Raw genomic sequence first — 24068 nt, forward strand, 5'->3', positions numbered from 1 at the left:
CAAGACCCTTCTGAAACATTGACGACATTTCCCTTTTATATGGAAATAAATTGGTAAAGATGCGCAGTGTCTTCTTAAAAGGGATTCAATTCTCCTCTTTGCTTCTCTCATTTTTTTTTTAGTAAAATAAGGGAATTGTTGAATGTTATAAATTGCTGCATAAAACTATGGAGTTTACGCGATACACGTATATAATCTATATGCGAAGAAAATATTTATTATCGAGGATTAATTAAATATAAAAAAATATCACAATACAATCTCATTTAATATAATAAAATGAAAATGGGAATATAAAACTACGAGACAGAGAGGGTAGAAACATGTGTCTATTTTTAAATAAATAAATAATTTTTGCTAACTATTATTATATCCAATTGGGATACAGTTAATGCAAACTTAAAACTGATCCCAGATATTTCGAATTTGGACCCGGATCACTTCACGTTGTATGCTACATGTATATGTAAGATCTATGAGGCTGAAGTCAAGTCAGTCAATTGAGAAGACGGTGAATCGATTTATTTTAAGAGATCGACCACTGTCGATCCATACCTCTCGGAAGCTTGTATATCGTGAACTGTTTTGTTGATCTAACGCATATTTTCTGTGATGCACTTGGCAAGGTTTCCCTCATATGTTCAAAGAGTTAAAATGCGACGACGAGCGGAAGGAGATCTTTCCTTATGCGCGCACGTTTCACGTGAACGCAACAACCTTCGCTTCGAACATCCATAAATCAGACCAAGCTTCTCTTATACATATATATATATATACCGTCCAGTTGTTTGCCATCGCGAGAGTCGGGTCAGAGGGGACCACGATCACAGACTCTCTTTCCGGGACGCGCCCATATAGCCTATTGCCGGCTTTGGCTTTTCATTTCAAAAGATTCCAACTCATTTGTTTCACTAATTTTTTATTAACAGAATTTTTAGATAATTTTTAATTTTGTAGAATTTTTATTTTACACTATTTCTCATTACGTAAAAATTTAACTTAAAAGAATTCTAATTTAAAAGATTTTTAATTTAGCATAATTCTAATTTAACAAGTTCTAGAAATTTTTAAATGCTATAATTTCCAATTTACCGAATCTTAATTTGTCCATATTTTTATTTGCACAAATTTTTGTTTTTCCGAAATTGCAATTGCTGCACAAATAATCGACACAAGAAACACTATTTAATTAACCTGCAATTCTTGTTTGTAAAAATTTAAAAAGTAATCACTACAAATATAATCATCCACTGGTATAAATTGACCGTCGCCAATCAATTCAACATTTACTTTATCCACAAATTTAGCTAATGGAGCAAAATCATTGTTACCATTATCGCGATGAAGACGTATTGTCCAAGTAGCAAAAGGACTTAAAATATAATCATTATTATTATCATAAAGTGAACGCCTTTTTCTTGATGAGCTCAAAAATTTAAACAATGTGCCAGAAGAACCAGATTTAATTAGATGCACTTTTTTGTTACATTCATAGTATGAGTCACCATTGTGATTTAAATATATGTCATAGTCCTTCAAGAGATTCTTTAATTCTTCATTAATTTCAGGATCTGTTGAAGTCAGCAAAATGTCCACATCACGAAACTTTAATGCATTAAAATGTTCTCCTTGCGAAATATTTGCAAATAATTTAACTTCTTTTCCTTCGAGAATATCTCTAATTGCTGATGAATAATTGCTGCTATTCCACTTATAAAATGCAGATTTAGAACCACCATTACCAAATTTAGTTTCCTTGACTTGTTTAGATAAACCACCCTGACCAATTCTTTTCATTAAATTTAATTTTAAACTTTTCATTTTATCAACAATGATACTCGCTTTTTGCATACTATTATTAAAAATATTATTTGGACTTGTCATAAATTCGGAGAATTCTACTATTAATGGATATGCATAACCTTTCAAGGCTATTGTTAATTTATTATAATCATCAATAACACGATTTGAATAATAAATCTCCTCTAGTGCTGTAAAATCTTCAACTATTTGTGGATCGTTTAGATTCGTGATATCAAAAGGTGCCATTGCAATAACTTTAATATACTCAGCATTGTTTAATTCATTTTTAAAATTTTTAACCAAGGTATGCATATTAATAATCGTACTCATAGTTTTTTTGATTTTTTCTATTATTTTTGCTACTTCACCCTCCACCTTAAAACCCTTAGTCAATGTGCTTAATTCTGTTGAAGCATCTGTTAAATATTCATCCATTTTAAATTTTTGATATTCAAGTACAGCTCTCGAAGACATGGCAAATTTATCAGAACTTTTATGCAAATTATTTCGAATGCGATCAATTTGTGATCCTAATTTTTTATAAATGTTTTCTTTAAACATTTCCAATTTTCTTATCTCATCATACTGTTCAAAAATTTGCCTATCAATTGAATCTTTTGCAGCTGCAGCTTTTGCATGTTTATTATATCGATCAATGCCTAAATTAACAACATCTAAAGATTTTTCTGCTATTTTCATAACCTGCAACGATCTTTTATATTTTTGATTATTCCTTTCACTTTTCTCTGTCCATTCAATTTCTTTTTTTTCCAAAATTTCAATCATACATTTCTGTCGATTTAATCCCTGTATTGATTTTGAAATACATTGTTCATGTACTTCTTTATCAATATCAATTAATGGTTTAGCCTCATCATATGATAAATTTAATTTATCTCTACTTTCCTTTATTGCCTTTAATTTATCTTGAACAATTTCTAAATCATTTTTTGTTTTTTCCTTATAATATTCTATAGACCTGCTTACAAATTTAGTTACTGCTTTTGGTAATTGAATTTCATTGTACTCTACATCATCATTAGATTCTACAAGTTTTTCTTCAGCAAAAGGTAGACCCTTGGTTAATACAGAGGCAGCTATTGCACAAGCAGGATTTATAAATGACAATCCTAAAAGTAGAAATCGGAAAATTGTAAACAAATTCCTTAATATCATTTTATTTTCAAGTTCTTTCTTTTTTTCATTTAACATTTTGATATTTTTTTTACTTTCATCTATAATTTCATCAATTTCTTTGATTAAGTTTTCAATTTGTTTATTTAAATTATCAATTTTCTCATCCAAGTGCCCTTTTAAATCCTCACTAATTAATTTTCCAGCTTCTTTAATTTCTTGTTCGAAATTTTCTTTAAATTTATTGCCAATTGTTTGTAATTTTTTGCGAATTTCATAATTTTTTAATTTTTCACCATCTTCAATACTTTGTTCTAAATAGACAGCAATTTTAAGAACAGCCTCGGTATTTGACTTCCTATGAAATTCACTTACTTTTTTCAGTGTCATATCATGTAATTTAGAAAACATTGTTTTAAAATCAGTCGATATTTGAATATTTTGTGTAACTGTTTTATATAACTCAATGCCTTCATTGAAAAACATGTATATAAAATGAAAAATAGTTTTATTTAATTCCAATGAATAATAATATTCTAAATCTAATAATTCCTTAACAAAATCAATTAGTGTAAGATGTTTCAGTAAATTTGCATTACCATTAAATTTTCTATACACATTTAAATAAAAACTTGTATCATCATTATTATCAAGAATATTGTTTATAATATATTTTCTGTAATCCACTACAGTTACACTAAAATAATTGATTCCAATTTGATGATTAATTTGAGAATTTAAGTTCAAGTTACTGTCAATTTTAGACCAACTTAGTGAGCTTAATTTTCTTTTTAGGTTAATAAACTCTACCAATATTCGATTTTGGCGAGATTTTACATATGTCCCATTAATTCCAGATTTACCATCAATACCATTTGTAGTTGATCTCTTTACAGTTAATGTCGTTAAATTATTTAAAAGAAAAATTTGAATTTCACCGGAAATACCACCCTGTCCTCCTTTACCACCAATACCTGGGTAAATCGAAATGAATTGATACGGTTCAAATTCTATTCCATTAAAACCATCATTTCCATTACTGCCTCTACCACCATTACATGAAATATTTAAATTTTCTCCATTTATAATAGTATCAGCTACTCCGAAAAATGATCCTCCAGGTCTTCCGTGTTCACCAGGTAAACCATTAATGCGACTGGTTTTTACTGCAGAACGTATTATTTCAATTCGAAGGTGATCCTGAAATATTTTTTTTTATTTTAATAAAATGTTTGAAAAAACAAATTTGTTTAATAAAAGTATTTTTTCACAACATACCATATATTTATATTCAGGAGCTCCATCTAAATTTATAACTCTGCGCTGATAAATTTCCCAAATTGGTGCAATTATAATGATTTGTTTCATTTCATGGCTGACTACATCTTCATTAATTAAAATTTTATTAAGTGCTAAAACTTCAAGTAATGTCACTTTACTGGGACAATAATTTTTATGTAAAATTTGACTAATGGTTAAAAATTTTCCTCTAATTTGCAATTTGTAGGTTCCATCGTTTAGTTGAGTGCATAAATGAAATAATTGAGAATTTAGCAAATTGTTCACGGTGAAAAAAACTTGTTTCATTATGTCTTGATTTTTTCCATCAAATTTCGATATTTCCTTGTACAAATATTCATTGGATATTTCATTTTTATACATTTTTACCAATCTAATAATGAGCCAATCTTCTTCCTCTTTCAAATAATCTTCACTAAAATATTGATAATGACTCATCCATCCTAACACCTGATTGTAGGCATCGTCATTCATATATTTTATAAAACAAATCATTTCTGTAAACATTATGTCTTCTCTATTTTCACAAAAATTGTTGTCGATAAATTTTTTAATGTGTAAACCAACTTTAGATTTATCTGATAATATTTTTGAATAAAATTTTTGTATCCAATGTAAATAAGTTAATATACCCTTTAAGTTTGACATATCCGTTAGAGTTGAATTTTCATAACTGCCTTTTAGTATATTGTTAAATCTGGCATTTAAAACTCTAAAACTATCTTCAGTACTAACACATGTTAAAAAATTATAAAATTTAATTAAGTTACTATTTGTTGGTAGATAATTCGATTTAAGAATTTCTGGTGAAGTCTCAGTAAAAAAATTCATTCTATAATATAGGTATTTTATTTCCATTTTCATTAAACTTCCTAATAACAAATATTCCAATTGCTCTTTGTCATTTAAATTCATAATGTCTTTATAAATTTTGTCAGAATTAGAATTATATCTTGCAAATGTATTGTGATAATGTTCACTTAACTTATCCATATCTCTTTCTCCGATAGAACTTGTTATACTTAGTGGGATAAAAATAATTTTTCTATCAAGAAAACTATAATAATTTGCAATTTCAGTTCTAAACAAGCTTAATCCATAAAGGAGCAATGAATTAAAATTGTTTTCGTTCATTGAACATGTTAGAGCCACTTTTATATTGTCTGATAATTCTATAGTTCTTTTTGTCAAATAATTTGCAAGAAATATATCAGTCACATTTCTTGGATAGACAAGGATATATCTCTCGTTACTGTAATATAGATAATAACATTCCATAATTTCCTGATATATGACTTTTTTCCAATGAGACCAAGATTCATTCCATTCAGGTGTCACTCTTTTATTTTTACTTAAATATTCAGCTAATTGGATACCATCTTTCATATCTTCTGCTATTATTATAAATAATTTTTCATATTTTGGCTTCAGAAATTCATTTATTATTTCTATTCGATCATATACTCTAAAAAGATCATCCAATGATACTTGAGTCTGAAAAATGTAGTTTGTTTTGTTAAAAAAATGTCATATACTTTGACACGACTAATGAGGAGAATTTGGAGCGCATGATTAATCCGTAATGTGAATATTTAGAATTTTAATTTTATAGAATCTTATTAGATATAATTTTACTTTATTCGAATTTATTTCTTTTAAATTAATGTTCAATCAAATTTAAATTAACCAGAATTTATACTGAACAGAATTTCTATATTATTTAACAGAATATGCTTTCAACATAATTTTCATTTAGCACACTTTTTATTGGAAAGAATTATTTTGAACACGAATTTATATTTATCAGAATTCTTATTTTAAACAGAATTTGGTCTAATTCGAATTTTTAAATGATAGAATTTTCATTTAAAGAAATCTTCATTTGTCCGAATTTTGATTAACACAAAATGTAATTTAATAGAAATCTTAAAACTCAGAATTTTTATTTGAAAATGTTCAAATAATGAAACGGTAGAAATATTTCGGCGCCAATTTTAAAACTGACCAATCACAATTTCCTTGACAATTTCTGATTGGTTAATTTTAAAATTGGCGCCGAAGTATTTCTGCCGTTTCGTTATTTGACCATTTTTAATGTAAAATAACAAAAATTTTCCGTTTTATAAAAAATAAATTAATGTAAAATTTCTTTTTAAAATGTTAAATATTCCAATTATAAGGAAAAATATAATTTCAAAGATTTGTTACATTACCTGTTCATGATAATTTAAATATTGTGATGAGCAAAAAGTGTTTATTTTTATTAGAAAGAAAACAAAAAAGAATAATATTTTCCTGTAGATTATCATTTTGCAATAATATATGTTTATTGAAATATACGAATAATAATCTTAGTCTATTTTCTTTAGGCTAAACAAAAATTATAACGTATTATAAGTAAAAAGCAGTAGAATTTATAGATTTTTTATCACATAATTATGTGCATAATAATAATAAAAATATTTCAACATATTATTTTTAGATGTAGAATTATAATAAAAAAAACATTATTAATATTTAAACAGCATTTCTGTGTAAATACAAAGCATGAAACAATTAAATTCCAACGGTGTCTATCAGTAACATTATTTGTTAAAATATTATTAACAATAGATAACATTCGTTTTTCTTATTTACTTAAATAAAATTAATTTATTCCTTTTTTTTCAAGGGCATTTCCATGAAAAAAAAATAATGCCAAACAGTTTTCTTTATCACGTTAGAATATTCTAATCGAGTTGTGTAAACATTAAAAGTAAAAATTAGATAAAAATTTTAATTCAAAATAAATGTTGCGATGCCTGAAATATAATAAAAATTTGCCTTCTTAAATTTCGACAAATTTTTATATTTTGAGAAAATTCATTTTGAGCCTTATTTTAACTTAACAGAATTTTTAGATAATTTTTAATTTTGTAGAATTTTTATTTTATACTATTTCTCATTACACAAAAATTTAACTTAAAAGAATTCTAATTTAAAAGATTCTTAATTTAGCATAATTCTAATTTAACAAGTTCTAGAAATTTTTAAATGCTATAATTTCCAATTTACCGAATCTTAATTTGTCCATATTTTTATTTGCACAAATTTTTGTTTTTCCGAAATTGCAATTGCTGCACAAATAATCGACACAAGAAACACTATTTAATTAACCTGCAATTCTTGTTTGTAAAAATTCAAAAAGTAATCACTACAAATATAATCATCCACTGGCATAAATTGACCGTCGCCAATCAATTCAACATTTACTTTATCCACAAATTTAGCTAATGGAGCAAACTCATTGTTACCATTATCGCGATGAAGACGTATTGTCCAAGTAGCAAAAGGACTTAAAATATAATCATTATTATTATCATAAAGTGAACGCCTTTTTCTTGATGAGCTCAAAAATTTAAACAATGTGCCAGAAGAACCAGATTTAATTAGATGCACTTTTTTGTTACATTCATAGTATGAGTCACCATTGTGATTTAAATATATGTCATAGTCCTTCAAGAGATTCTTTAATTCTTCATTAATTTCAGGATCTGTTGAAGTCAGCAAAATGTCCACATCACGAAACTTTAATGCATTAAAATGTTCTCCTTGCGAAATATTTGCAAATAATTTAACTTCTTTTCCTTCGAGAATATCTCTAATTGCTGATGAATAATTGCTGCTATTCCACTTATAAAATGCAGATTTAGAACCACCATTACCAAATTTAGTTTCCTTGACTTGTTTAAATAAACCACCGTGACCAATTCTTTTGTTTAAATTTAATTTTAAACTCTTCATTTTTTCAACAATGATGCTTGCTTTTTGCATACTGTTATTAAAAAATTCATTTGGACTTGTCATAAATTCGGAGAATTCTTCTATTAATGGATATGCATAACCTTTCATGGCTATTGTTAATTTATTATAATCATCAATAACACGATTTGAATAATAAATCTCCTCTAGTGCTGTAAAATCTTCAACTATTTGTGGATCGTTTAGATTCGTGATATCAAAAGGTGCCATTGCAATAACTTTAATATACTCAGCATTGTTTAATTCATTTTTAAAATTTTTAACCAAGGTATGCATATTAATAATCGTACTCATAGTTTTTTTGATTTTTTCTATTATTTTTGCTACTTCACCCTCCACCTTAAAACCCTTAGTCAATGTGCTTAATTCTGTTGAAGCATCTGTTAAATATTCATCCATTTTAAATTTTTGATATTCAAGTACAGCTCTCGAAGACATGGCAAATTTATCGGAACTTTTATGCAAATCATTTCGAATACGATCAATTTGTGGTCCCAATTTTTTATAAATGTTTTCTTTGAATATTTCCAATTTTCTTATCTCATCATATTGTTTTGAAATCTGCCTATCAATTGAATCTTTTGCAGCTGCATCTTTTGCATGTTTATTATATCGATCTATACCTAAATTAACAACATCTAATGATTTTTCTGCTGTTTTCATAACCTGCAATGATCTTTCATACTTTTGATTTTTCTTTTCACTCTTCTCCGTTAATTCAGTTTCTTTTTCGTCCAGAATATCAATCATACATTTCTGTCGATTCGATACCTGTATTGATTTTGAAATACATTGTTCTTGTACTTCTTTATCAATATCAATTAATGGTTTAGCCTCATCATATGGTAAATTTAATTTATCTTTACTTTCCTTTATTGCCTTTAATTTATCTTGAACAATTTCTAAATCTTTTTTTGCTTTTTCATTATAATATTCTGCAGATTTGTTGACAAATTCTGTTACTGCTTCTGGTAATTTAATTTCATTGTACTTTACTTCATCATCAGAGTCAACAAGTTTTTCTTCAGCATAAGATAGACCCTTAGTTAATACAGAGGCAGCTATTGCACAAGCAGGATTTATAAATGACAATCCTAAAAGTACAAATTGGAAAATTGTAAACAAATTTCTTAATATCATTTTATTTTCAAGTTCCTTCTTTTTTTCTTTCAACTTTTCGATATTTTTATTACTTGCATCTATCTTTTCATTAATTTCTTTGATTAGTTTTTCAATTTGTTTATTTAAATTATCAATTTTCTCATCCAACTGCGCTTTTAAATCTTCACTAATTAATTTTCCAGCTTCTTTAATTTCTTGTTCGAAATTTTCTTTAAATTTATTGCCAATTGTTTGTAATTTTTTGCGAATTTGATAATTTTTTAATTTTGCACCATCTTCAATACTTTGTTCTAAATAGACAGCAATTTTAAGAACAGCCTCGGTATTTGAATTTCTATGAAATTCACTTACTTTCTTCATTGTCATATCATGTAATTTAGAAAACATTGTTTTAAAATCTGTCGATATTTGAATATTTTGAGTCACCGTTTTATATAACTCAATGCCTTCTTTATAACTCATATACATAAAATGAAAATTAGTTATATTTAATTCTAATGAATAATAATAATATTCTAAATCTAATAATTCCTTAACAAAATCACTTGGTGTAAGATATTTTAGTAAATTTACGTTACTATTAAATTTTCTATACACATTTAAATAAAAAGTTGTATCATAATTATTTTTAAGAATATTATTTATAATATATTTTCTGTAATCCGCTACAGTTTCGCTAAAATAGTTGATTTTATTTTGTTGAATTATTTGAGAATTTATTTTCAATTTACTGTCAATTTCAGATCGACTTAGTGATGCTATTTTCTTTTTTATGTTAACTAACTCTACCAAAATTCGCTTATGGCGACAGTTTGTAAATGTTCCAGTAATTCCAGATTTACCATTAACACCATTTACAGTTGATTTTTTTATATTTAAGATCGTTGAATTATTTAGAAGAAAAATTTGAATTTCACCGGAAATACCACCTTCTCCTCCTTTGCCACCGATACCTGGGTAAAATAATTTAAAATGATAGCTTTCGTAATCTAGTCCATTAAATCCATCATTTCCATTACTTCCTATACCACCATTACATGAAATGTTTAAATTCTCTCCATTAATAGTAGTATCAGCTACTCCGAAGAATGATCCTCCAGGTCTTCCTTGTTCACCAGGTAAGCCATTGATGCGAATAAATTTTACTGCAGAACGAATTATTTCAATTCGAAGGTGATCCTGAAATATTTTTTTATTATTTTAATAAAATGTTTGAAAAAAACAAATTTGTTTAATAAAAATATTTCTTCACAACATACCATGTATTTATATTCAGGAGCACCATCTAAATTAATAACTCTGCGCTGATAAATTTCCCAAATTGGTGCAATTATAATTATTTGTTTCATTTCATGGCTGACTACATCTTCATTAATTAAAATTTTATTAAGTGCTAAAACTTCAAGTAATGTCACTTTACTGGGACAATAATTTTTATGTAAAATTTGACTAAAGGTTAAAAATTTTCCTCTGATTTGCAATTTGTAGGTTCCATCGTTTAGTTGAGAGCATAAATGAAATACTTCAGAATTTAGCAAATTGTTCACGGTGAAAAAAACTTGTTTCATTATGTCTTGATTTTTTCCATCAAATTTCGATATTTCCTCGTACAAATATTCATTGGATATTTCATTTTTATACATTTTTACCAATCTATTGATGAGCCAATCTGCTTCCTCTTTCAAATAATCTTCACTAAAATATTGATAATGACTCATCCATCCTAACACCTGATTGTAGGCATCGTCATTCATATATTTTATAAAACAAATCATTTCTGTAAACATTATGTCTTCTCTATTTTGACAAAAATTGTTGTCGATAAATTTTTTAATGTGTAAACCAACTTTAGATTTATCTGATAATATTTTTGAATAAAATTTTTGTATCCAATGTAAATAAGTTAATATACCCTTCAGCTTTGACATCTCTGTTAATGTGGAATTTTTTAAACTATCTTTTATTATATTGTTAAATCTGCCATTTAAAACTCTTAAACTATCTTCAGTACTAACAAATGTTAAGAAAGTATGAAATTTAATTAAATTACTATTTGTTGGTAGATAATTCGATTTAAGAATTTCTGGTGAATTATCTGTATAAGAATTCCATTTATTATGTAAATATTTTATTTCCATTCTCATTAAACTTCCTAATAACAAATATTCCAATTGCTCTTTGTCATTTAAATTCATAATGTCTTTATAAATATTGTCAGAATTAGTATTATATCTTGCAAATGTTTTGTCAAAATGTTCTTCAATCGTATCCATATCACATTTTCCGATACAAGTTGTCAAACTCAGTGGGATGAAAATAATTTTTCTATCCAGAAAACTATAATAATTTTTAATGTCAGTTTTAAAAATACTTAATCCATAAAGGAGCAATGAATTAAAATTGTCTTCGTTCATTGAACATGTTAGAGCCACTTTTATATCGTCTGATAATTCTATAGTTCTTTTGGTCAAATAATCTGCAACTACTTTATTGGTCACATTTCGTGGATAGACAAGGATATATCTCTCGTTACTGTAATATAGATAATAACATTCCATCATTTCCTGATATATGACTTTTTTCAAATGAGACCAAGATTCATTCCATTCAGGTATCACTCTTTTATGTTTACTTAAATATTCAGCTAATTGGATACCATCTTTTATATCTTCTGCTATTATTATAAATAATTTTTCATATTTTGGTTTCAGAAATTCATTTAATATTTCTATTCGGTCATATACTCTAAAAAGATCATCCAATGATACTTGAGTCTGAAAAATGCAGTTTGTTTTTTTAAAAAAAATTTCATATATTTCGGAAGAAATATTTCAGTGTCAATTGTAAAATTGACTTATCACAATTTCCTCGTGAGTTTCTGATTGGTCAATTTTAAAATTGGAGCCGAATTATTTCTGCCGTTTCGTTATTTGACTATTTTCAATGTAAAATAACAGAAATTTCCGGTTTTATGAAAATTAAATTAATATAAAATTTATTTTTAATATGTTAAATATTCCAATTCTAAGGAAAAATATAATTTCAAAGATTTGTTATATTACCTTTTCATGATAATTTAATTTTTCTGATGAGCAAAAAGTGTTTTTTTTTATTAGAAAGAAAACCAGAAATAGTAATATTTCCCTATAGTATATCATTTTTCAATATGTAATATAAGTTTATACTATTTATTTATTGAAATATACGGACAATAATCTTAATCTGTTTTTTTTAAGCTAAGAAAAAAATTTAACGTAATTTTAACTAAAAACCAGTAGTATTTATAGGTCTTTTTTCACATAATTATGTGAATAATAATAGAAAATAATTTAACATATTATTTTCTATTTTTGAATTATAATAAAAACATAGTATCAATATTTAAACAGAATTTCTGTGTAAATACAGCGCATGAAAAAATAAATTTCTAACAGCGTTAAGCAGTATCATTATTAGTTAAAATATTATTAACAGTTCATAACTTTCGTTTTTCGTATTTACTTAAACATTTAGTTAAAAAAAATTAATAAAATTAATTTACATATAATACATTTTATTTATTTTATCCAACTAAAAATATTTCTATCGAAATTATTCGGACGTCACGTTGTAAATAACAGAAAAAAATAATGCCAAACATGTTTTTTTATTACGTATAAGTCTTCTAATCAAATTATGTAAATATTAAAAAAAAATTTAATTTAAAATAGATGACGCAATGCATGAATTTAAAAAATTTTTTTTTTTTTTTGAAATAGCATTTCGTTTAAATTAGTGTAAGTCCGGGGGAGTTGGCCATGCGGGAGATGGCCAATTCAAATATTTTATAGAATTAGCTGCTAGGTATTGCTTATTAAAGATTAGTTCGCTTTGTTTTGTGGCAAAACACAATTAAAAGACACTCCAACAAAGATTTTCAAATTTAAATATAATCGAATAAAATAATCACTATTGTGTAATTAAATCTTAAAAACATTTATAAACAATCATAACACAGGTCTACAAAATAACACTTTTTTATATATATACAATAGCGGAGGGGTTTCCAATGTATTTTTGTGTGCTGAACCCGATTCCGGGTTTCAAAATTGCGTATCACAACAGGATTTTGAATAAAGTGGAGGTAAAGTCTCCAAAAACTGTTTTTGAGGGTTTTCATTATTTTTTTTATTCCTTAACCAGACGTGCTAGACACTTCTATATATGCTTAAATTAAAGCTTAGATCGTACACTTTAAGACTAATTATCGCAGGATTAAAAAAAAATTTGAAATTTTGAAAAAAATGGGGGTAAATACCCCAAAAATCTTTTTATGTGACTTGAACCTAATTTTTTTTCAAAATTTCAAATTTTTTTTTCCTTGCGTATATGAATCTTAAAGTGTAAGATATAAGATTTAATTTAAGCCTATATAGAAGTCTCTATCACGTCAGGTTAAGGAGAAAAAAATACTGAAAACCCTCAAAAACACGGGTTTTGGAGACTTTACCCCCACTTTACTCAAAATCCTGACGTGATACGCAATTTTGTAACCCGGGATCGTGTTCAGGACACAAAAATAAATTGGAAACCACTCCGATCTCTCAAAAAAATACCTTGTAGACTTGTTGCGTTGGTGAGACAGACAAACAGAGAGCGCTTATAGAAGACTGGATTCAGTGCAATGATTGTCATCCTTGGCTTCATGAAAATTGCACTGAATTTAATGATAAATGTTCGAAATGTGGTCAGAAGAAGAAAAGAAGACATTAATCACTTTAAATTAAGAATTCTGATAAAGCGAAAAGCCAAAGAATGATTTTAAAGTAATGGCCATCTCTCCCGTACATTACGGGAGAGATGGCCAAACGTGTTTTTTAAAAAATATTATTTTAAGATTGTTTACATTTAAAAAATTTATCATTTCTATTATTATTTGTAAGTTAAATGTTCAATGTTTAATTAGCAATGAAAGTTAATACATAAATCACTTTCTTCTTATTTTTACAGGTCTTTAAAAAAACTATGGCCAACTCCCCCGGACTTACCCTATATTTAAACAAATTAGATGTAAATGCCTCTATGTAATATAATGAGCTATTTTGGTACTTAATAAAAATTTTGAATAAATTTCAATATTATAACAAACAAAATTTAAAAATGAAAAATATAATTTTGTAAATTTATGTGGTAATTATGGAAATTTATTGTAATTTCTTATGTATTTTATGCAATTTTTGAGGTAATTGATAATTTTGTAATGCAAAAAAAATTTAACATTGAAAAATTATTACAGAAAATTTATGCGGTAATTTATGAAAATATTAAGGTAATTTATAATATATAGGAGAGTGTAGTCAGGGTTGAACATAGTTTTGACTTTTCTCTATAACTTCCCCTGTAAGCCGAATTATGAGATTTCTTGCATATGGTTCGAAAGATCTACTAAAATGTAATGTTTTTGCTGAACATTGTAAAAATATTTGACCAAAAGTTTCGGAGTTATAGTCAATTAAAAGAAAAAAAAAAGTAGTCAGGGTTGAGCCACTGTAGAAAATCAATGAAATATGCAGGTAAATGATTAATAATGACCTTCAAATGATAGAATGGCGTTCAAATACACTTGGAAATGTGTAAAAGAACCACGAAATTCAAATAAAAAGCCGTTATTGTGTAATTTTCAGATTTTCGCTTGTATCGCGAAGCTGGTCACGCGTCATTTAGCGTCACATCACACACAAAAAAAACGCGTGATCCAAACACCATATTACGTTCCACATTTTCATATAACATTTTAATGAACAATTTTAGTCAAGTTACTTTGTCTTTGACATATTTTTTCTGCACGTAATTGTCTTCTTTTGAAACAAGAAAAAAGTTTTTTGTTGAGGGTACAGCACTGACATGCATAATACGTCTTTATTGTTCGCACACTTCACTACAACGTATGTGAAAAGTTCGCTGACATTGCTAACAAATACTTACCTACAAAGACAGTTGGATCTAGTGTGATAAAACAAAATAAACGCGATGGCTCAACCCTGACCACTGTCCAACTATTATCTGTTCAACATATTTTGATACAAGTGACTTACTTCACACCTATCTACCCATCTCTCTCAATTACATCTTATCACTTATACCTCACGCTGCAGGGACGCAATAACTAAAATACATATATTTACCGAAAATTCAAGTTTCCTCAAAGGAAAGCTGCAAAATTTGCAAAACAAAAGTGGTTGACGCTGTCTCCTGCAACAACTGTTTAGCCACCTACCATCCCAGTTGTGCTGAATTAAAAGCCAATATCGTTCCTGGTATAAGCTGCATAAAGTGTTCCGACCCTTTATCTCGGCCTTTATCCCCACTTCCTACAGCAGAAAGACTTGATCAGCTGTCTCTCCAAATCTCGAACTAAATTTAAACCTTAAGCACCCAAATGACAGCAAGTTTTACGGCGATTAATATTGCCTTCAACAGCCTAAAAGGAGAGGTCAATAAATTGGACAATCGTGTATGTGTTACAGAGAAGAGAATTGCTTCTGCACTTACACAAATTTCCACTCTATCGACAAAAGTACACCAAATCAACATTTCTTCCACCTCTGTTTAATCTAGTGAGTACCTTCTAAATGAATTTGAACTTCGCATGAAAGCTAAAACCAATGTTATAATTTTCGGTCTCCCAGAAGCAACCATTAACAATATTTCTTTCGATACTATGCAAGACAAAAATCTATCTATTCAACTTCTCAACTCTATTTTCTCTGCCACTCAAAGAATCTTTATATCTAATTTTGATTTTTTTCGCATTGGAAAATTTTCTACTGCTCGTCCTAATCCTAGACCATTAAAGGTCCTATGCAGAACTCCGGAACATGCTATGATGGTCCTCACAGCAGCAAAGGCAATGAAAGAAATATTAAAATCTTCTCCAATTTACAACAACACCATCTTTTCCATGGACAGAACTCGCTAACAACAGGACGAATATCGTCAACTCAAATTAACACTCCAAACTCGTCTAGAGAATGGCGAGACTCACTTGAAAATACGTCACATCAATGGAATATCAAGGATAATCTCGACAACACCAGAAGCAACTTTCCTCTTAACCAGCAACACATAAACCTTTTTTACCACAATGTCCGAGGACTAAATTCTAAACCTACAATTATAAAAAACTTTCAAGACTCTAATTTTTATAATATTATTGCACTTACTGAAACATGGTTTAATAGTAATGTAAATATAAACTTATTTTTTCCCTCTCAATCATTTAACATTTTTCATAATGAACGACTTAATTGACGTGGTGGAGGAGTACTTTTAGCTATCTCTAAATCAATTTTATCTAGTAACCTATGTTACACTTGCAATAATTCTTTTATATATTCCCCCCTCAACCTCTGTTTTAGATTTTCAAAATTTTTTCAGCTTTCTTTCGAAACAATTACTTGTATTTAAATATCAATTTATTATTTTAGGTGACTTTAATGTCCCCTCTTTCAAAAACCATTGTAATATTTCTTCAACAGGTCACCGGTGGAACTCTAAGGCTGATACTTTATACAATTTTACGTTAACATTCGATTTAAGGCAATTTAATACTGTTAGCAATGCTCTTGGTAACGTCTTGGACCTAGTTTTTTGTGATTTTCCCTTGTCAGTCCAAGAAGCCCTACATCCACTTGTCCCTCTCGACAAATACTACCCTCCACTATTTACCATTATACCCAAAAAACCCTTCTTGACCTCAAATTCTTCTATACATCCTCGTACGACCATAAATCCTCCTCGATTTAACTTTAAAAAAGGTGACTACTCTGCATTTTATAGTGAATTCTTATCTATCAACTTTTCTTACCTCTTACAGGGCATTTCTATTGACGATAATGCATCTTCAATTAATGACCTTTTCTTATCCATCATGACTCGACATATACCAACTTTTTCTACACACTGTCCTACCATTAAATATCCTCCATGGTTTTCTCCTGATATTATTTCTGACATTTCTTTAAAACATTCTATGTATAAAAAATACAAAAGAAACCACAGCCTTTACCTCAAATCTACCCTCCACTAGTTCAGCTGCAATCTTAAAAATAAAATAATAATCTCTTACAAGAAATACCAACACGACTTACAGACTCTACTTACCTCTGATCCTAAAACCTTTTGGAAAAATATTAATACCTCTAAATCAAAAACCCGTATACCCGACACTATGACTCGTAACCATACAAGGTTTCCAAAATATCGTTGAGCAATTTAGTATTTATTTTCTTTCCGTTTACAACCCTTTTACTGTTTTAGCACCTCTTCCACTGCAACATACCCTATCCTCATCCTCTCTATTTTTTCAATTACAAATTCTTGACGTTGACAACGCGATTAAGTCTTTAAAACCATCTTTCATTTCTGGTGTTGACTCAATTCCTTCCTTTATGTTAAAAGACCTTAGACCAACCATCTCTAACCTGCTTTTGAACATATTTAATCAAATTTTAATCTCTCAACATTTTCCTTTATGTTGGAAACTTACAAAAGTTGTTCCTGTATTTAAATCTGGAGACGTTTCCAACATCTCAAATTATCGTCCTATATCTGTTATTACAAATTTTGCAAAGATCTTTGAGAAGTCTTTTGCAAATACCATTAATTCTGCCTTAATTCCCTCCATTTCTCCCAATCAACATGGTTGTATGCCTAAACGCTTCACTATTACAAGTTTTGCACACTTTACCCAATTTCTGTTCGAAAAATTCGACCATGGCTTTCAAGTAGACGCTATTTATACAGATTTCTCAAAAGCTTTCGACAAGGTTGATCACAAAATTCTTTTTCTGAAACTCTTTCAATTAGACTTGCCATCCAACTTAATTATTACTCTTCAATCCTACCTGACCAACCGACCTAACCTCGTTCAATATGAAGGATATTCTTCCACTCATTTTATAGCAACATCTGGTGTCCCCCAGGGCTCTGTACTTGGATCCGCTCTATTCTGCCTATATATAAACAATGTTACTGATCACCTAACTGTGGACAACTTACTCTTTGTTGACGACCTGAAACTTTTTTCCATATCTAACAACGAAAATGACGAAAATGCTCTTCAGGATAATCTAAATCACCTAGTTAGTTGGTGTTCTGACAATAAACTTTCCCTTAATCCTTTAAAGTGCAGTGTGGTCTCCTACAAAAAGTCCAAATCCCCTTTCCTTTTTAAATATATCATAAACAACACACCTCTCATCAGAAAAAACGAAATACGTGATTTAGGTGTAATTCTTACGCACAACTTAAACTTTTTCCCTCACTATAGATCCATCACAAATTCCGCATCTCAAACACTTGGAATGATTTTACGTAACGCACAACATTTTCAAAACATACATATTTTAATCATATTATTCAACTCTCTTGTTGTGTCTAAACTTATATATGCAGCATTAATTTGGGACCCACATTTTACAAAAGACATAAAATATTTTTAAAAAATACAAAAAAGATTTTTAAAGTACTGCTATCTTATAAAACATCATATTTATCCTCCCAGAGGCTATGACTATTTGGAACTTTGCAGGGAATTTAATATCCTGACGTTGGAAGAGCAACGCATAATCATTAAATGTAAATTCTTATTTGGACTTTTTAACAAACATATTGACTCGACTTACCTTCTGCAATTTCTATTTTTTAAAATACCTAGACTTACATCTAGAGCATCTCAAACATTTTTTTTGAATACACCTTTGACTTCCACTGGTTACCATGCTCCACTATATCGTATGACAAATTCGTTTAATTTAATCTTTTCTAATAATTCAGACATTGATCAATACAATACTAATATACCTAAATTCAAACGTTATTTAAAAAATTATTTTTTGTCATTAAGAAATACTTAAAGTATTAATCAATCTATTTTAATTTTCAATTTTCAGTTTATATGCAACTTTAATACATTTTCTTTTATTCAATATTGTTTTTTTTATATATTACCAATACTATGTATTCTACGTTTTTGCCCAAAATGATCCTAGAGATTAAGGGCTGTATACTTTCTTCAAATAAAAAAAAAAAAAAAGAAATCACGTAGTAAAAGAAAAAAATTCAATATTTATATTATTTTTAAATTCTTTAAGTTGCTTTTTTTACGGTACATAATTTAAAAATTATAGGTATGTATATATTTCTATAATAATTGTTTGTCTGAATTTGAAAAAAAAATTAATTGTTACAGTTCTGATGTGGATGGCTCAGCTAGCGAAAAGGTAAATTGACTGAATTATATTCTTTTACAACCTGACTAGTATTGATTAATTAATGTGTTAGGGTTAGAATTTGATGGGAAAAGGTTTTAGGTTTTTATTGGAAATCAATCATAAAACAAAAAATAGCTTTTCTTATTACAAATTCCGGTAGTCCAACAACATGCCCTTCGGACAAATTTAATTATAAAGGTAGTGGATTCCTCCTACTACCATTCTATTATTCAGAACGTCGTTGAGATTCGTATTCTTATTGTACTCTTAATTTGATTAATCAGAAAAAAAGGAAATATGAGAATGGTTCAAATATAGAAATCACAATTTAAACTTCAAAGAAAAACATGTATTTTATAAAATAGAATAAAAATGATTTTATTACATGTATCAAAACAATGTGTTTGATAGTGTGAATATGTGTGTGGTGTAAATATAATGTATTAAAACTCACCAAAATCTAATCAATAATATTTAAATCAATAGTCCTCAATAATCAATCAATATTCCAATATTCAAGAGTCCTCAATTCAATAATCAATATTCAATAACTCAATAAATCGATATTCCATAAATGACAAATCAATATTCAATATTCCAATATTTAATAATCCTCAATTCAATAATCAATATTCAATAACTCAATAAATCGATGAACCAGTATTCAATAAATGACAAATCAAAAGAATTTTGGGGTAGTGGCGTGATTCACCTTCGATGAGACACTCCTTGTATTGAGCAATTAAATTGCTCAATTGTACATTGACTTATAAAGTGATTGAACTTTAATTGCGAAAATTTGTTAAAATTAAGTTTTTTATTCTATATTGAGATTCTTTACCTTCTATTTCTTCATATTCTCGAAATTTATTTAACAATACTAAAATGTGAGCAGTTACTTGTTTCTTAATTTATTTATAAATTAATTTGCAAAATTGTGTTTGTGTTTTATATTATTTATAATTCCATCTGTAATTTATTATAAGTAGAAAAAGAATTTAAATCACTAATTTTTAAAAATTTTTAAATTTTTAAAAACTTACGAAATTCGTTCGTAACATACTGTTTTCATTATATTATTAATTTACAAAGTGATGGAATCATAAACCATATTAGCTTTATCTATATTAAAGTTAACTAGAGATATAATATAATAAAGAAAACACTATTCAATTAATCTGCAATTCTTGTTTGTAATAATTCAAAAAGTCATCTTTACAAATAGAATCATCCACTGGCATAAATTGACCGTCGCCAATCAATTCAACATTTACTTTATCCACAAATTTAGCTAATGGAGCAAAATCATTGTTACCATTATCGCGAAGAAGACGTATTGTCCAAGTAGCAAAAGGACTTAAAATATAATCATTATTATCATCATAAAGTGAACGCCTTTTTCTTGATGAACTCAAAAATTTAAACAATGTGCCAGCAGAACCAGATTTAATTAGATGCACTTTTTTGTTACATTCATAGTATGAGTCACCATTGTGATTTAAATATATGTCATAGTCCTTCAAGACATTCTTTAATTCTTCATTAATTTCAGGATCTGTTGAAGTCAGCAAAATGTCCACATCACGAAACTTTAATGCATTAAAATGTTCTCCTTGCGAAATATTTGCAAATAATTTAACTTCTTTTCCTTCAAGAATATCTGTAATTGCTGATGAATAATTGCTGTTATTCCACTTATAAAATGCAGATTTAGAACCACCATTACCAAATTTAGTTTCCTTGACTTGTTTAGATAAACCACCGTGACCAATTCTTTTGTTTAAATTTAATTTTAAACTCTTCATTTTTTCAACAATGATACTCGCTTTTTGCATACTATTATTAAAAATATTATTTGGACTTGTCATAAATTCGGAGAATTCTACTATTAATGGATATGCATAACCTTTCATGGCTATTGTTAATTTATTATAATCATCAATAACACGATTTGAATAATAAATCTCCTCTAGTGCTGTAAAATCTTCAACTATTTGTGGATCGTTTAGATTCGTGATATCAAAAGGTGCCATTGCAATAACTTTAATATACTCAGCATTGTTTAATTCATTTTTAAAATTTTTAACCAAGGTATGCATATTAATAATCGTACTCATAGTTTTTTTGGTTTTTTCTATTATTTTTGCTACTTCACCCTCCACCTTAAAAGCCTTAGTCAATTTGCTTAATTCTGTTGAAACATCTGTTAAATATTCATCCATTTAAAATTTTTGATATTCAAGTACAGCTCTCGAAGACATGGCAAATTTATCAGAACTTATATGCAAATCATTTCGAATACGATCAATTTGTGGTCCCAATTTTTTATAATTGTTTTCTTTAAACATTTCCAATTTTCTTATCTCATCATATTGTTTTGAAATCTGCCTATCAATTGAATCTTTTGCAGCTGCATCTTTTGCATGTTTATTATATCGATCTATGCCTAAATTAATAACATCTAATGATTTTTCTGCTGTTTTCATAACCTGCAATGATCTTTCATACTTTTGATTTTTCTTTTCACTCTTCTCCGTTAATTCAGTTTCTTTTTCGTCCAGAATATCAATCATACATTTCTGTCGATTCGATACCTGTATTGATTTTGTAATACATTGTTCTTGTACTTCTTTATCAATATCAATTAATGGTTTAGCCTCATCATATGGTAAATTTAATTGATCTTTACTTTCCTTTATTGCCTTTAATTTATCTTGAACAATTTCTAAATCTTTTTTTGCTTTTTCATTATAATATTCTGCAGATTTGTTGACAAATTCTGTTACTGCTTCTGGTAATTTAATTTCATTGTACTTTACTTCATCATCAGAGTCAACAAGTATTTCTTCCGCAAAAGATAGACCCTTGGTTAATACAGAGGCAGCTATTGCACAAGCAGGATGTATAAATGACAATCCTAAAAGTACAAATTGAAAAATTGTAAACAAATTCCTTAATATCATTTTATTTTCAAGTTCCTTCTTTTTTTCCTTCAACTTTTCGATATTTTTATTACTTGCATCTATCTTTTCATTAATTTCTTTGATTAATTTTTCAATTTGTTTATTTAAATTATCAATTTTCTCATCCAAGTGCGCTTTTAAATCCTCACTAATTAATTTTCCAGCTTCTTTAATTTCTTGTTCGAAATTTTCTTTAAATTTATTGCCAATTGTTTGTAATTTTTTGCGAATTTGATAATTTTTTAATTTTGCACCATCTTCAATACTTTGTTCTAAATAGACAGCAATTTTAAGAACAGCCTCGGTATTTGAATTTCTATGAAATTCACTTACTTTCTTCATTGTCATATCATGTAATTTAGAAAACATTGTTTTAAAATCTGTCGATATTTGAATATTTTGTGTAACTGTTTTATATAACTCAATGCCTTCTTTAAAACTCATATATATAAAATGAAAATTAGTTATATTTAATTCTAATGAATAATAATAATATTCTAAATCTAATAATTCCTTAACAAAATCACTTGGTGTAAGATATTTTAGTAAATTTGCATTACCATTAAATTTTCTATACACATTTAAATAAAAAGTTGTATCATAATTATTTTTAAGAATATTTTTTATAATATATTTTCTGTAATCCGCTACAGTTTCGCTAAAATATTTGATTTTATTTTGTTGAATTATTTGAGAATATATTTTCATGTTACTGTCAATTTCAGATTCACTTTGTGATGTTAATTCTCTATTTAGCATTTTCATTAATAAGTAATCCATCTTATTGGAACAGTATGTAATTGTTCCATTAATTCCAGATTTACCATTAACACCATTTACAGTTGATTTTTTTATATTTAAGGTCGTTGAATTATTTAGAAGAAAAATTTGAATTTCACCGGAAATACCACCTTGTCCTCCTTTGCCACCAATACCTGGGTTCAATACTTTAAAAGAATCTGTATGGTATTCTAGTCCATATAAACCATCATTTCCATTACTTCCTATACCACCATTACATGAAATGTTTAAATTTTCTCCATTAATTGTAGTATCAGCTACTCCGAAGAATGATCCTCCAGGTCTTCCCTGTTCACCAGGTAAGCCACTGATGCTATTGAATTGATCCTGAAATATTTTTTTATTATTTTAATAAAATGTTTGAAAAAAACAAATTTGTTTAATAAAAATATTTTTTCACAACATACCATGTATTTATATTCAGGAGCACCATCCAAATTTATAACTCTGCGCTGATAAATTTCCCAAATTGGTGCAATTATAATGATTTGTTTCATTTCATGGATGACTACATCTTCATTAATTAAAATTTTATTAAGTGCTAAAACTTCAAGTAATGTCACTTTACTGGGACAATAATTTTTATGTAAAATTTGACTAAAGGTTAAAAATTTTTTTGTAATTTGCAATTTGTAGGTTCCATCGTTTAATTGAGTGCATAGATGAAATAATTGAGAATTTAGCAAATTTTTCACGGTGAAAAAAACTTGTTTCATTATGTCTTGATTTTTTCCATCAAATTTCGATATTTCCTCGTACAAATATTCATTGGATATTTCATTTTTATACATTTTTACCAATCTATTGATGAGCCAATCTTCTTCCTCTTTCAAATAATCTTCACTAAAATATTGATAATGACTCATCCATCCTAACACCTGATTGTAGGCAT

General features: G+C 27.7%; 2 protein-coding genes across 3 annotated transcripts; both read right to left on the reverse strand.

Moving 5' to 3' along the window:
• Positions 1–899: 899 nt before the first annotated feature.
• On the reverse strand, positions 900–6594 carry LOC127280315 (uncharacterized). The gene is made up of 3 exons (XM_051303228.1): positions 6450–6594; positions 4216–5730; positions 900–4137 (listed from the first exon to the last, which is right to left on the reverse strand). The coding sequence occupies exons 1-3, from the start codon at positions 6543–6545 to the stop codon at positions 1186–1188; spliced, it is 4563 nt and encodes a 1520-aa protein (XP_051159185.1). The 5' UTR covers positions 6546–6594; the 3' UTR covers positions 900–1185.
• Positions 6595–7140: 546 nt separating this feature from the next.
• On the reverse strand, positions 7141–23688 carry LOC127280314 (reticulocyte-binding protein homolog 2a-like). Of its 2 annotated transcripts, XM_051303225.1 has the most exons (3): positions 12222–12394; positions 10419–11933; positions 7141–10338 (listed from the first exon to the last, which is right to left on the reverse strand). In XM_051303225.1, exons 1-3 carry the CDS (start codon positions 12315–12317, stop codon positions 7384–7386), a joined length of 4566 nt encoding a protein of 1521 aa, XP_051159182.1. In that variant the 5' UTR covers positions 12318–12394; the 3' UTR covers positions 7141–7383. The 2 variants fall into 2 exon arrangements, with proteins under 2 accessions (XP_051159182.1, XP_051159183.1); XM_051303226.1 differs by lacking the exons at positions 10419–11933; positions 12222–12394 and adding an exon at positions 23584–23688.
• Positions 23689–24068: the final 380 nt, after the last annotated feature.

Source organism: Leptopilina boulardi, unplaced genomic scaffold (assembly GCF_019393585.1).
Source record: "Leptopilina boulardi isolate dan_hultmark-lab unplaced genomic scaffold, ZJU_Lbou_2.1 LbouV2_237, whole genome shotgun sequence".
In the NCBI taxonomy this organism is placed as follows: domain Eukaryota; kingdom Metazoa; phylum Arthropoda; class Insecta; order Hymenoptera; family Figitidae; genus Leptopilina; species Leptopilina boulardi.